A 12,306-nucleotide genomic window follows, 5' to 3' on the forward strand; every position below is an offset into this window, starting at 1 on the left:
ACCGATAATTTCTTTGCATCACTCATTACACTTCCTTCCAGCAGCAACCTTTCCTGTATTTGAAATGGAAAGGATTATTACATGTACCATTTGTAAGAATATGCTCATTTGGCATAATTTAGAAATATTAGAAATTAGTTGAGTTTAATTTTCATTGTACAGTTGTATTTTCTTGTATGGTAATGGCACGTTTGCCATGCTGCCAGTCATGTAGTGCAAGATTGGTCCACTTGACATCCTCAGAAGTCCTATCACACCAAAACATGGTATGAATGCAAATTTAAGGACACCTATGAGATTCTTATCAACCACCCCAATCTGAACAATAATGATGGTCTAAAAATCCCAAGCATATGGAAGGCACATATTCTACCCATGGAACCTTTCTCCCTAAGAATTAACTATAAACAGGACTGAAGATAATCCAGAATCCTAAATCTAATATAACAATTGTCATGTTAAAAATAGGACATCATTGTTACTGTAAGAAAACAATCTATATGAAAGAATGTTTCTCTCATGTTATCTTAAATAGAATTTAGCTTTGATGTAGTTTCTAAATAATTAATTAATTTTTTTTATCTGTATAATTTTTTTGGCACTAGAATGCCAGTAGGTCATGCCAGTAGAATAACCGGTGATCAAATCATTGTTTCTTTAGCTTACTGTGTGAAATGTCCTTATATATTTGTATATACTCCAAATGATGATCTTAATATGAACGTCGAAACGTTGGGAAAATTAAAATAGTTATTTATAACACAGTTGTAAAGTCCCTAATTTCTAAAACGAGTAATAAGATTTTTCTGTTTTAGATGCTTGTGCACTTGTACTTTGTGCAGCTAATGCTGTTTGTGTTCCACATCGACATATTGGAATGTGTAAATGTCAAGATGGTTTCTTTGGAGATCCATTAGATCGTGGTTGTGAGCATGGTAAGTTGGTTCTTTGTAATAATCTTTGTTTGAAGAGAAAATTGTAATGAAATTCATTAGTGGAAATTGTAAAACATGTAAGATCTTAAGGATTTCTGTTGAGCAATCTGTTTATATTCATATTTCTCTTTATGTTTACAGCTGAATGTGAGCAAGATAGAGAATGTTTGAATACAGAAGTTTGTGAAAACTACAAGTGTGTAGGTATGAATATGCCTTTCTAAATAATAAAATGCATTTTTTTAGATTTTTTTCTTTATTTTGTATTGTGCAGGTACAGTACAACAATTTACATTATCCAAAATCTTTTCTTATGTGTTTTGCATTGATTTCAGTTTAACCAGAAGTACTTATGTATCATAAAGAAACTGATAATATTTACTTTTTTGCTGTTATTTTTGTTGAATTTTGATAAATTTTTGAATAGAATATTCATATTCAGCTATGAAATAATGTTGGATTCAAATATCCATTTAATAATTTGAATAATTTTGCATTGCCGAAGTGAAGCCTTTTGGCTCTCTTTTTCAGTAATTTTTGGTGCCTTTTGTAATGTGACACCTTTTTAGCAACTCATATCGTAAAGTACAAGTGCTGCATCACTTCATCTAGAGTATTCTTGGCCTAGCTCCCACTGACGAGACCTCAAAAAAGGTTGAAACCTCCCCCCATCCTAGGAGATGTGTTTTACATTATGGAAAAATACTAAGGACAGTGATTGGAGCTTGCACCACCTTTACTACGAGTTGCTCTGTCATGAAAGGTTGGCGTATGCTTGTATCCACCGAAACTTTTATAGTCTCTATATTCGACATGAAACTCTTGTAGTTTCTATATTCGGCTATGAAATAATGTTGGATTCAAATATCTACTTAATTTGAATAATTCTAAATATACAGTTAATATAGATATAAGCAAAATCAAGATTGACATTGTTAATAGTGAAATATGTTTCATCTTATTTGACAGTTTTGTGTTTCCTTATGCAGATCCATGTAAGCAGCATGTCATTTGTGGAAGTAATGCCTACTGTATACCACAAAATCATGCACCTCTGTGCAGATGCCATGAAGGCTATGAAGGAGATCCTATTGCTGGTTGCCGTGCTATTGATTACTGTGCAAAGAGACCTTGCCATCCCAGTGCTCTTTGTCGAACTAAGTTAGGTGGCTATGACTGTTATTGTCCCCCTGAGCGAAATATTGGAGATCCTTATTCTGAACCTGGTTGTGAGTATTTTGCTCTCCACCTCTCATTTCCAGTAAATATAAGTTTACTGAAATATCATCCTTTTGTTCTCAAGTTAGTTAAGCATTATATACATTAATTAAACCTAATGCTATTGGATTTAAATTCTTACTCCTTAAAGATATATAATTATGTTTTGTCACTATTTAAAGGTCGAGGAGAGAATGAATGTCCGCAAGGTGACTCAGATTGTCCTCTTACTGCAGCATGTGAAAGAGATGGGAATAGGCCACCTATGTGCAAAAGTGAGTTTTCTAATTATTATTTAATGGTATTCTTATTAAGATCTATTACATTTTATTGGAATTGGAACACTTGATTAGAATCACTTTGGGGCAGATAAAGTAAAGCATTGTCACTTGTGTTCCCTTAAAACCATTTGTTTTAAAGGTACATATTTATAGATATTTATACAGCTTACACATGTAGAAAAAAATATAGAACTTTTTTCAAAAACTGATATATTTCATCCTGTGTAACATGAAAATCATCAGGAAGAAACACTGGTAACTACATTCAAAACATGAATAATAAGAACAGGTCGTGGAGCATATGCTCACTAGCTATTGTCTTGGTTGCAGCCGAGTTGACAGGATTGACTATTAGAGTTCAAAGGAACAATTACAAAAGTTTGTGCAGACAAAAAAAATTATGATCCAAAAATTAGTATCCAGATCTATAGTAATCACTTTCCAAAACTTGGAGATGAAGATTGGCATGCAGTCAGAGCAGTTAAGGTTCAGACAATTTTGTAGTATTTCACATGTTTCAAGGAAAAAAGCAATCAAATTTAAACATGATGGCATGAAGAATCTTTGTCTGGTTCCAAAGAACTCTGTGCCTAGTGTCAACATCATGAGAAGTAAGGATGCTTGTTGGACTCCAAAAATGTAATATAGTCTTAATGTTCTTGAATTCTAATCAAAACAGAGCAGCCAGTCTGTCTAAAGTAGCAAAGACGACATGAGCAAGGGATACATGATAGACACCTGGTAAGGAGAGGTAGTAGTGTAACCTTAAAGAAAAATTGTAGATAGGAAGTTAGCAATGATGCAAATTTTTTATGTAGTACTATCATATCCTATACACCCCTTGAGGGTATGATGATGAAATGGATAATGAATTTGATATGAAAATCAGCAATAAAAGAGACAAAGGAATAGGCAGAATCATTGAAAGCATCAACTGCATCCTGAATGCGAAACCTATAGAGCAAGTAAACCATTTTGGCTATTTGGGTACAATTCTTTGTGAAGATGGCATATTAAATATGGAAACAGACAACAGAATTAGCAAAGCTAGTATGGTACACCCCTTGAGGGTACATGGCAGGAATTTGATGATGATGATGATGATGCCGAGTATGGTAGTGAATAAAGAGTCAACTGAATAAATTTATATGGAATAAGAGAGAATCAAAAATTAGATGTATGCATGACATACTCAAACCAGTTTTAACTTATGGATCTGAGAGCTGAATTAGAAATAAAATAGTTGATCAAAGACTAGAAACAACAGATATGTGAGTTCTTAGAAAAATTATTGGGAAGGTAACATCAATGCCAGAATCATATTAAATATGAAGGTAGTATTAAGAAGAAACTTGAAACAACATGAGTTCCTCCTAGCACTTAAGCCTTAATGCCTTGATACTAATCTAAGGTGGTATGGTCACTTAAACAGAATAGGAGGGGAATAGTTAGTAAAAATAGGTGTTTGATGCCAGAATGCTAGGAAAAAGAATCAGAGGAAGACCAAGATCTAGGTGGATTGATGTGGTAAGAATTACTTTAGATGACAAAAATATAAGATCTGATAATATTGATGTCCTAGTTAACAGGCTATTTTGGAAAAAAAAATATTAATAGGAAGTTAGTAATAATGTAAACTTTGCATGTAGTAATATCATTGATATGTAGTAATATTAATATCATATCAGGTATTTGGTAATCTTGTGATGTGAAATAGATGTGCAACCTTATTAAAGAAAAGATTCATAAGAAGTTGATGTGGAAGGACTATTGTGAAAATAAGGATAAAAAGAGTTATGAAATATATAATGAGTAGGCCAAAAAAGTTATGCATATTGTATAGAGCAAAGTTGGAACATGAAAAGAAAATGGCTGATAAGGCTGAGAATAGCTGACAAACATGTGACAACACTTTCAGCCATTCATATAATAAAATTTTAAAAAATTATAGTACAGTGTGTATCATCTGCTTATTAAATTTCTAATTTCATTTTTACTATCTATTTATTCACAACAAATTACTTTTATAAAAATCATCTTGAATAACGAAATAATTTTTAACTCCATTTGCTTTTATGATTCTGTTTAATTATCCTTTCTCTACTTATATATTTTTTTATTAGATCCATGTCTCAGACCTGGTGTGTGTGGAATAAATGCTCAGTGTAGAGTAGAGAATCACCGTCCGGCATGCTATTGCCTGCCTGAATTCACAGGAAATCCACATGATCAGATTCGTGGATGTGTAAGAGGTAGGATTTACATGAATAGCGAAACTTCTACTTGTATTTTTATGCTGTATCCCTAATTGTTAGTTTAGCAAAATGCTCTAGCACAGTATCATTCAAATATGTGGTCCATGCTCTTGGTGGTCTGCTATAAAAGTGCCATTGTTTGGTTTAGTTGAAAGAAAACAGCACATTGAAATATTAAACACAAGTTTCACAGTTCCATATGTTATCTCTGTTACAGTAACATCATCTAGAATACAATTTTTATTGTTATATGATAGTTCAAATATTTCATCTTTATCACAGAGATGTTATCTGGGATACAACTTTTACTATCTCAGATGATGTCTCTGTGATAGAGACAAAATATTAGAACTATTAAACTTGTTGAACTAAATATAGAAATGAAAGCAAATAACACAATAATAAAATTTGGCAATGGAATGACACTTATGTAAGGAAGAATTAATATTTATTACTAGCAGAATTGTTGGCTAGGTTTCTTGGCCATTTTCAATGCATACAGATGACAAGGGATAAACAAAATAGAACAACAAGCCCCTCGTGACAATATATACTATCATGTAATTTTGTTGTTTAATATGCACTATCAAATGCATGAGGATAGCTCTATGTACAATTATTAGAATTCAAAGAATAAATAATAATAATAATTATTATTATTTATGTACCCTTAATATATGGGATGTGAATGGTTTTGATGTGATTCTCTGTGTTGGTTATTCTTATACAGCATTTCCATGGAGTCTGGAGACTCATCATGGGAGACCCACATTAACTTTTATCGACAAAACCTATCGTAACTCATTAACCGCCAGGGAACTCACAACTAATTCTGGTAATCCATTCCATTCATTCAATATATGGCAAATTTTTCAATATATTGCCATATATTGAAAATTTTCCTATGCATTAATTTTATAAAACTCCTTTAATATCTTATAAGTTTCTATCACGTCTCTTCTTTTCCACCTATCAACCAAACTTTGCAACCCACACATCTTCAGCCTATACTCATAAGGAGCATTCCACAGACCTGTCACCAGCTTTGTCACTCTTCTCTGAATCATCTCTACCACTTCCTGATCTTAAGAAACTTATATGACCAAATCTGTGCACACAGTAGTCAAGATGCAGCCGAATCATTGCCTTATAAAGAGGGATAATAACTTCCCTATCTTTACTTTTTAGCATGTTTTTCAACATCCAAGTAATCCTTTGAGCCATTTTATCAACTTATGCAATATGCCCTCTGAACTTCAACTCTCTGTCCACCATTATCCAAACTCTCTAGCCTCATCAACTTCCTGCAATCCAGTACTATCGATATGATACACTGTATGCAACCTTTTCAACCCAGAGTGCATAACCTTACATTTGCAACATTAAATTGACAGTCATTATCCTTTGCTTACAATACCAAATTACTTGATGCTGGATATCTACATCACCTTTGTCAACTGTTGCCCTCCCCAGCTTTGCATTAGCAAACAACTGAATATCCCCCTTAAATCTTTCCCTATATCATTGACATTCAAATTAAAGAATAGCAGCTCTAGTACAGAACCCTGAGGTATTCTACTAATCACCCTCATTCTCCCAGATTCCATCTCACTATGTACTACTGTCTGGTGCCTGTCTGTCGCCACCTCCCCATCCATGTTACTTGCTTCATATCCATTTCCATTTGCTCCAAGTTTTCTATGTGGTATTCTGTCAAATGCCTTTGTAAAATCCAGCAGTATTATGGTGTAACCATTTCCTTTATCCAATTCCATTGCTTTATTATAAAAATGTGAATATAAATTACTAAGACAGAACCTACCCTTTACAAAGCCATGCAGCTCACTAGAGTGTACTGCATTTCTATCCACCCACCATTGGATCTTGCTGTTAACTAAATTTTCCAATACTTTAACAACCAGTCCTAATATATTAATGAGTCTGCAGTTTGCCACCTCTCTTGAAGTCAGCTTTATGTAATGGAACTATCTTAACCTCTTTTCACTTCCTTGGAACCCTGCCAGAGCTCAGACTTAAATTGAACAACTTCATCAGAGGCAATGGAAATTCTCTTGCACATTCACATAGCACACAAGATGGCATGACATCCAGTACCACTGCTATATTCACATTGATATTCATCTACCTCAATTCTGACATGCATCTCTGTGCATGTAAACTACAAGATATGCACCTGGATGATACACCTTTGCAGAATGATTAGGTCTGCAAAATGACTAGATTTGGTCTGTTTAGCTGATTTTCTCTAATAATCTGATTTGGTCTTTCTTTCCATACTAGTTACCCCTTCTTGCTTACACTCTGGGTTCAGAAGGGGTAGGTGGGTTTATGCAGTATTTTATCTATTTTATACAGGCTGTAGCCATCGGCTAAAAAGGTGTTTCAAAGGTCAGCATCAAGGGCTGTGCATTTGAACAGCCCTTGAAAGTATAGTGACCTTCCTTGTTGGGAAGGGTAGTGATGCAACTGGTTATGTAAATACTCTCTTGAATAAGTGGGTTTTCTGTAAATAGAAAAGGATAATGAGCCATTAGGAAGCATGTCAGTAGTGCATCTAGAAAGGGGAGAGAATTGTTACTTTCTTTTTATATGGCGAAGTTTACTTTAGGATGTCGGTTGTTAAGAAATGTATCCAATGTGTCTGAACCATGGTGCCAAATAGCAAACACATCAACAACATAGTGCAGCTAAAATGCTGGTTTAAGTGTGGCTGTGTTGAGTGCTTGGTTTTCAAAATGTTCCATATAAAAGTTAACTAGAGGAGAGGGAAAGTCATTACAGTTCCATCCAGCTGTTTGCATATTTTTCTGTTCCATAAGAAATAATCTGAATAATTCAATTATGTTGGGGAGGGGGCTTAATAACATCCAGGATCTCTGTTGAAGGTACATTACAGAATAGTAAAGTAATATCAAAACTAACCATGTTGTCAGAATATGTCTAGGTTAGATTTTTTTATTAATGTTTTAAAGTGTAGAGAATTTTTAATAGATGAAGGAGAGTTGTCTGTGAGGTTGGAAAGTAATTTGGATAAATGTTTGGTCAGTTTGTAGTTGGGGCTCTCTATGCTGTCTGCTACTGGATGAAAGAGTATTAATGTGTATGAAATTTGGGGACACCATATATCTAGGAGTGGTTTGACATGATAACATTTCTCTAACTGATAAGCTTAGGCGTTGCTGGTTATTCATAACTTATTTTTTCACGGTATTAACAACACCACAAACACTTTTATCAACAAGGATGTTTTATTAACGCTAATATTTCGCTGATTTTCAAATCAGCATCATCAGAGCACAACACACATGTAAATGCGACAGTGAGTGAAACAATATAATTGCAGAAAGACAAAAGATCTAAAGTCCTATTTTTGGCGCCCTCTAACGGGAAAAAAAAAAAAAAAAAAAAAAAAAAAAAAGCAGTAGTTATCCAGGAGTTTTTCTTAGGATAACCGTCTCCCAAATTTTTGGCAAATTAATGCAACCATATTTGTTAATGTTGGGAGAATTCTTCAAAACCATTGCTGACTCAAAAAATAGTCTTTCAGATCTATAACGACTCCTAAATAGCACATTCGTTTTTCTCCATCTAATCCTGTGTGAAGGAGTGTCCAAAGCGTGGTCTGCCAGTCCCGACTTGCCACAGTAATAGTAGCGAATGTATCTTTCATGTTCTTCCAGGCGGATGTTCACTGATCTTCCTGTTTGCCCATAATAGGCCAAGTCACAGTCACATGGAACTTCATACACTCCTGGGTGTGCTAAAGGGTGAAGTTTATCCTTTGGTGAGCGGATCAGAGTTGCCAGCTTGACATGAGGCTTGAAGGTGGTGCGAAGGACATGTTTCACCAATACTTTGGCTATCTTTTCCGATGTACCTCTGATATAGGGAATAGAAATTGTCATGTTGTATTCTTGTGTATTGGGGGGGGGCAAAGTAATGGGCCTATGTAGTATTTTTTCTATTTTGTAGGGATTGTAGCCGTTGGCTAAGAACGTATGGCGCAGGTACTGGAGTTCAGTGGTCAGAGCTGTATCGTTAGAACAAATGGCTCTGGCTCTGTGTGTCAGTGTTTTTAAAATGCCGTACTGTTGGACTGGATGATGATGTAATTGTTTATGTAGGTATCTTCCTGTGTGTGTAGGCTTCCTGTAAATAGAAAAAGATAGTGATCCATCTGAAAGGCAGGTGACTAATGTGTCAAGAAATGGTAAACAGTTATTTGATTCTTTTTCTACTGTGAAGTGAATTTTGGGGTGTTGGCTGTTTAGGTAGGTGACAAAAGCATCCAAAGTGTCTTGTCCATGGGGCCAGATGGCAAACACATCATCTACATAGCGCAACCACACTAGTGGTTTGTATGTAGCTGTGGTAGGTACTTTGTTTTCAAAGTGTTCCATGTAAAAATTTGCTAACAGGGGGGAGAGGGGGGAACCCATAGCAGTACCATTAATCTGTTTGTAGAATTCCCCCCCCATGTAAAGTAACCTGCATTCATGGTAAATAGAAATAATTCAAAAATATCTGGGGGAAATTTAGACTTGATTAATTCAAGAGTGTCTATAAGTGGTACATTGGTAAATAGGGAGGTGACATCGAAACTAACCATTATGTCTGAATTTTTTGGGATTAGATTTTTAACCAGTGTTTTGAAATGGATAGAATTTTTTACAAAAGTAGAGGAGTTGCCAGTAAGAGGGGCAAGCAACTTAGCTAAATGCCGGGCCAGTTTATAAATTCTTTATAAATAAACTCTAGAAATTCTACAAACGGATTAATGGTACTGCTATGGGTTCCCCCCCCCCCCCCCCCGTTAGCAAATTTTTACATGGAACACTTTGAAAACAAAGTACTTACCACAGCTACATACAAGCCACTAGTGTGGTTGCGCTATGTAGATGATGTGTTTGCCATCTGGCCCCATGGACAAAACACTTTGGATGCTTTTGTCACCTACCTAAACAGCCAACACCCCAAAATTCACTTCACAGTAGAAAAAGAATCAAATAACTGTTTACCATTTCTTGACACATTAGTCACCCGCCTTTCAGATGGATCACTATCTTTTTCTATTTACAGGAAGCCTACACACACAGGAAGATACCTACATAAACAATCACATCATCATCCAGTCCAACAGTATGGCATTTTAAAAACACTGACACACAGAGCCAGAGCCATTTGTTCTAACGATACAGCTCTGACCACTGAACTCCAGTACCTGCGCCATACGTTCTTAGCCAACGGCTACAATCCCTACAAAATAGAAAAAATACTACATAGGCCCATTACTTTGCCCCCCCCCCCCCCTAATACACAAGAATACAACATGACCATTTCTATTCCCTATATCAGAGGTACATCGGAAAAGATAGCCAAAGTATTGGTGAAACATGGCCTTCGCACCACCTTCAAGCCTCATGTCATGCTGGCAACTCTGATCCGCTCACCAAAGGATAAACTTCACCCTTTAGCACACCCAGGAGTGTATGAAGTTCCATGTGACTGTGACTTGGCCTATTATGGGCAAACAGGAAGATCAGTGAACATCCGCCTGGAAGAACATGAAAGATACATTCGCTACTATTACTATGGCAAGTCGGGACTGGCAGACCACGCTTTGGACACTCCTTCACACAGAATTAGATGGAGAAAAATGAATGTGCTATTTAGGAGTCGTTATAGATCTGAAAGACTATTTTTTGAGTCAGCAATGGCTTTGAAGAATTCTCCCAACCTTAACAAATATGGTTGCATTAATTTGCCAAAAATTTGGGAGACGGTTATCCTAAGAAAAACTCCTGGATAACTACTGCTTTTTTTTTTTTTTTTTTTTTTTTTTTTCCGTTAGAGGGCGCCAAAATTAGGACTTTAGATCTTTTGTCTTTCTGCAATTATATTGTTTCACTCACTGTCGCGTTTACATGTGTGTTGTGCTCTGATGATGCTGATTTGAAAATCAGCGAAATATTAGCGTTAATAAAACATCCTTGTTGATAAAAGTGTTTGTGGTGTTGTTAATACCGTGAAAAAATAAGTCATGAACGATAACATTTCAACTTTTTGGTAATCTCTTTGGGCTAAGATATAACCTTTTTTTTTAAATAATGGGTGGCTTGGCTGGCCAAGTGGTTAGTGTATCCGCTCTGCAATCAAAAGGCTACGGGTTCGAATCCCACTGTGGGCATGGATGTTTGTGATTGTCTGTGAAAATACTGGTGGATGACATTGGTGTAGATGATGCAGTTCATTGTAGTTGCAGAGCTGTAGTGCAGATGCCTTCCCTTGATGAGTCTTTGGACTCCTTGGAGATGTCACATTATAATAATAATAATAATTTATACAGTTTTTCTTTTGGAATTTTGTAGGATCCCAATCTATAATCTGATAAGTAGAGGCGTCCTTAAGGAGATCACTTATTTTTCTGTTGTAATCTGCTTGGTCCATAATAGCAGTTACATCTGTGAGCATCTGTATAGCAAAAGTCAGGATTGGCAGACAATGCTCTGGATCTTCCTTCACATAAGATTAGATGGAGGAAAACGCTGATATTACATAGAGGTCATTATAGGTCTGACAGACTATTTTTAGAATCAACATCTGCTGTGAAGCCCTTTCCCACCTCAACAAGTATGGTTGCATTAATTTTCCAAAGATCTGGGAGACTGTCATTTTGAGACCTGATAGCCTGATGTCTCCAAATTAACTTTATGATTATTCAGCCCATAGAAGGTCCATGTAAGGACATTATTTTTGTTTCAATTACAATTTGAATTATTTTCCATAATTATTTAGTTCAGTGCTATGTGCTTATTACATTTATACTTGTTGTGCTCTGAAGACCGGGAAACTAGCAAAATATTAGTAATTGTAATAAATTAATTAATTTTTCTCTTTCTTGGTGTTGTTTATACCACGAAGTGCTATTATAAGCTTGAAGAACTGTATAATTTAATTTATGTAATTTAAGAGTTTAATAAAAATAAGCAATTAAAACCCGACAAGTTTTGTAAGTTGTAAGACTTACATCATCAGGGGTACTGGTACAGAAAAGTTTTACACAACAAAGCCTATTAACAATTAATTACACATATTAGATGTTTTTAATAACTTACAACTGTTACATATAATTGTTTATATGTATGCATGTTGGAACATTGCTAGTTATTGTTATCATGTTCTGTGGTAAATCATGTGTGTTATATCCTAGGTCTGTGGTAGTTAAATTTTTGGTGAAAGCAGACCATACTTGATGTAAAATTGAGCTGCAATTTTTATTGCATTATGTAGGGATTCTAAACATTTGTAAAGCTTCTTTAAATTTTCTTGTAAAACAGTTACAATCAATATATGACATTTTTGTTTGTTGTGAAAGTACTTGATGGTCTGTAATAGTTGTGTGGAATGCCTTGAATGAAAGAGAAATCCCAATGTTTTGGATACCAAAGAAGTAATAGTTGTAACGTACTTATGCCAAGACAGAGAGAGAGAGAAGTTTGATGTCAGAGTAATCCTAAGAAGAGGGATTCAAGTTTATTTGCACCTTATTGAAGAATGATTTGGAGACCAGAACTTATGGTAACCTTATCCACTGGG

At 35.2% G+C, this 12,306-nt stretch overlaps 1 protein-coding gene across 1 annotated transcript in view; it reads left to right on the forward strand.

The window, feature by feature from the left end:
• Positions 1 to 12,306, forward strand: part of LOC150101923 (uncharacterized) — a 1,001,066-nt gene that overhangs the window by 598,085 nt on the left and 390,675 nt on the right. The window contains exons 82-86 of the mRNA XM_090399931.1: positions 816 to 935; positions 1,077 to 1,139; positions 1,925 to 2,164; positions 2,336 to 2,428; positions 4,558 to 4,686. Of these exons, the coding sequence (XP_090256057.1) occupies positions 816 to 935; positions 1,077 to 1,139; positions 1,925 to 2,164; positions 2,336 to 2,428; positions 4,558 to 4,686 (645 nt within the window). The remainder of the gene's footprint in view (positions 1 to 815; positions 936 to 1,076; positions 1,140 to 1,924; positions 2,165 to 2,335; positions 2,429 to 4,557; positions 4,687 to 12,306) is intronic.

Source organism: Typopeltis vanoorti, chromosome 11 (genome assembly GCF_054136105.1).
Source record: "Typopeltis vanoorti isolate ZY-2024b chromosome 11, IOZ_Tvanoo_1.0, whole genome shotgun sequence".
In the NCBI taxonomy this organism is placed as follows: Eukaryota; Metazoa; Arthropoda; class Arachnida; order Uropygi; family Thelyphonidae; genus Typopeltis; species Typopeltis vanoorti.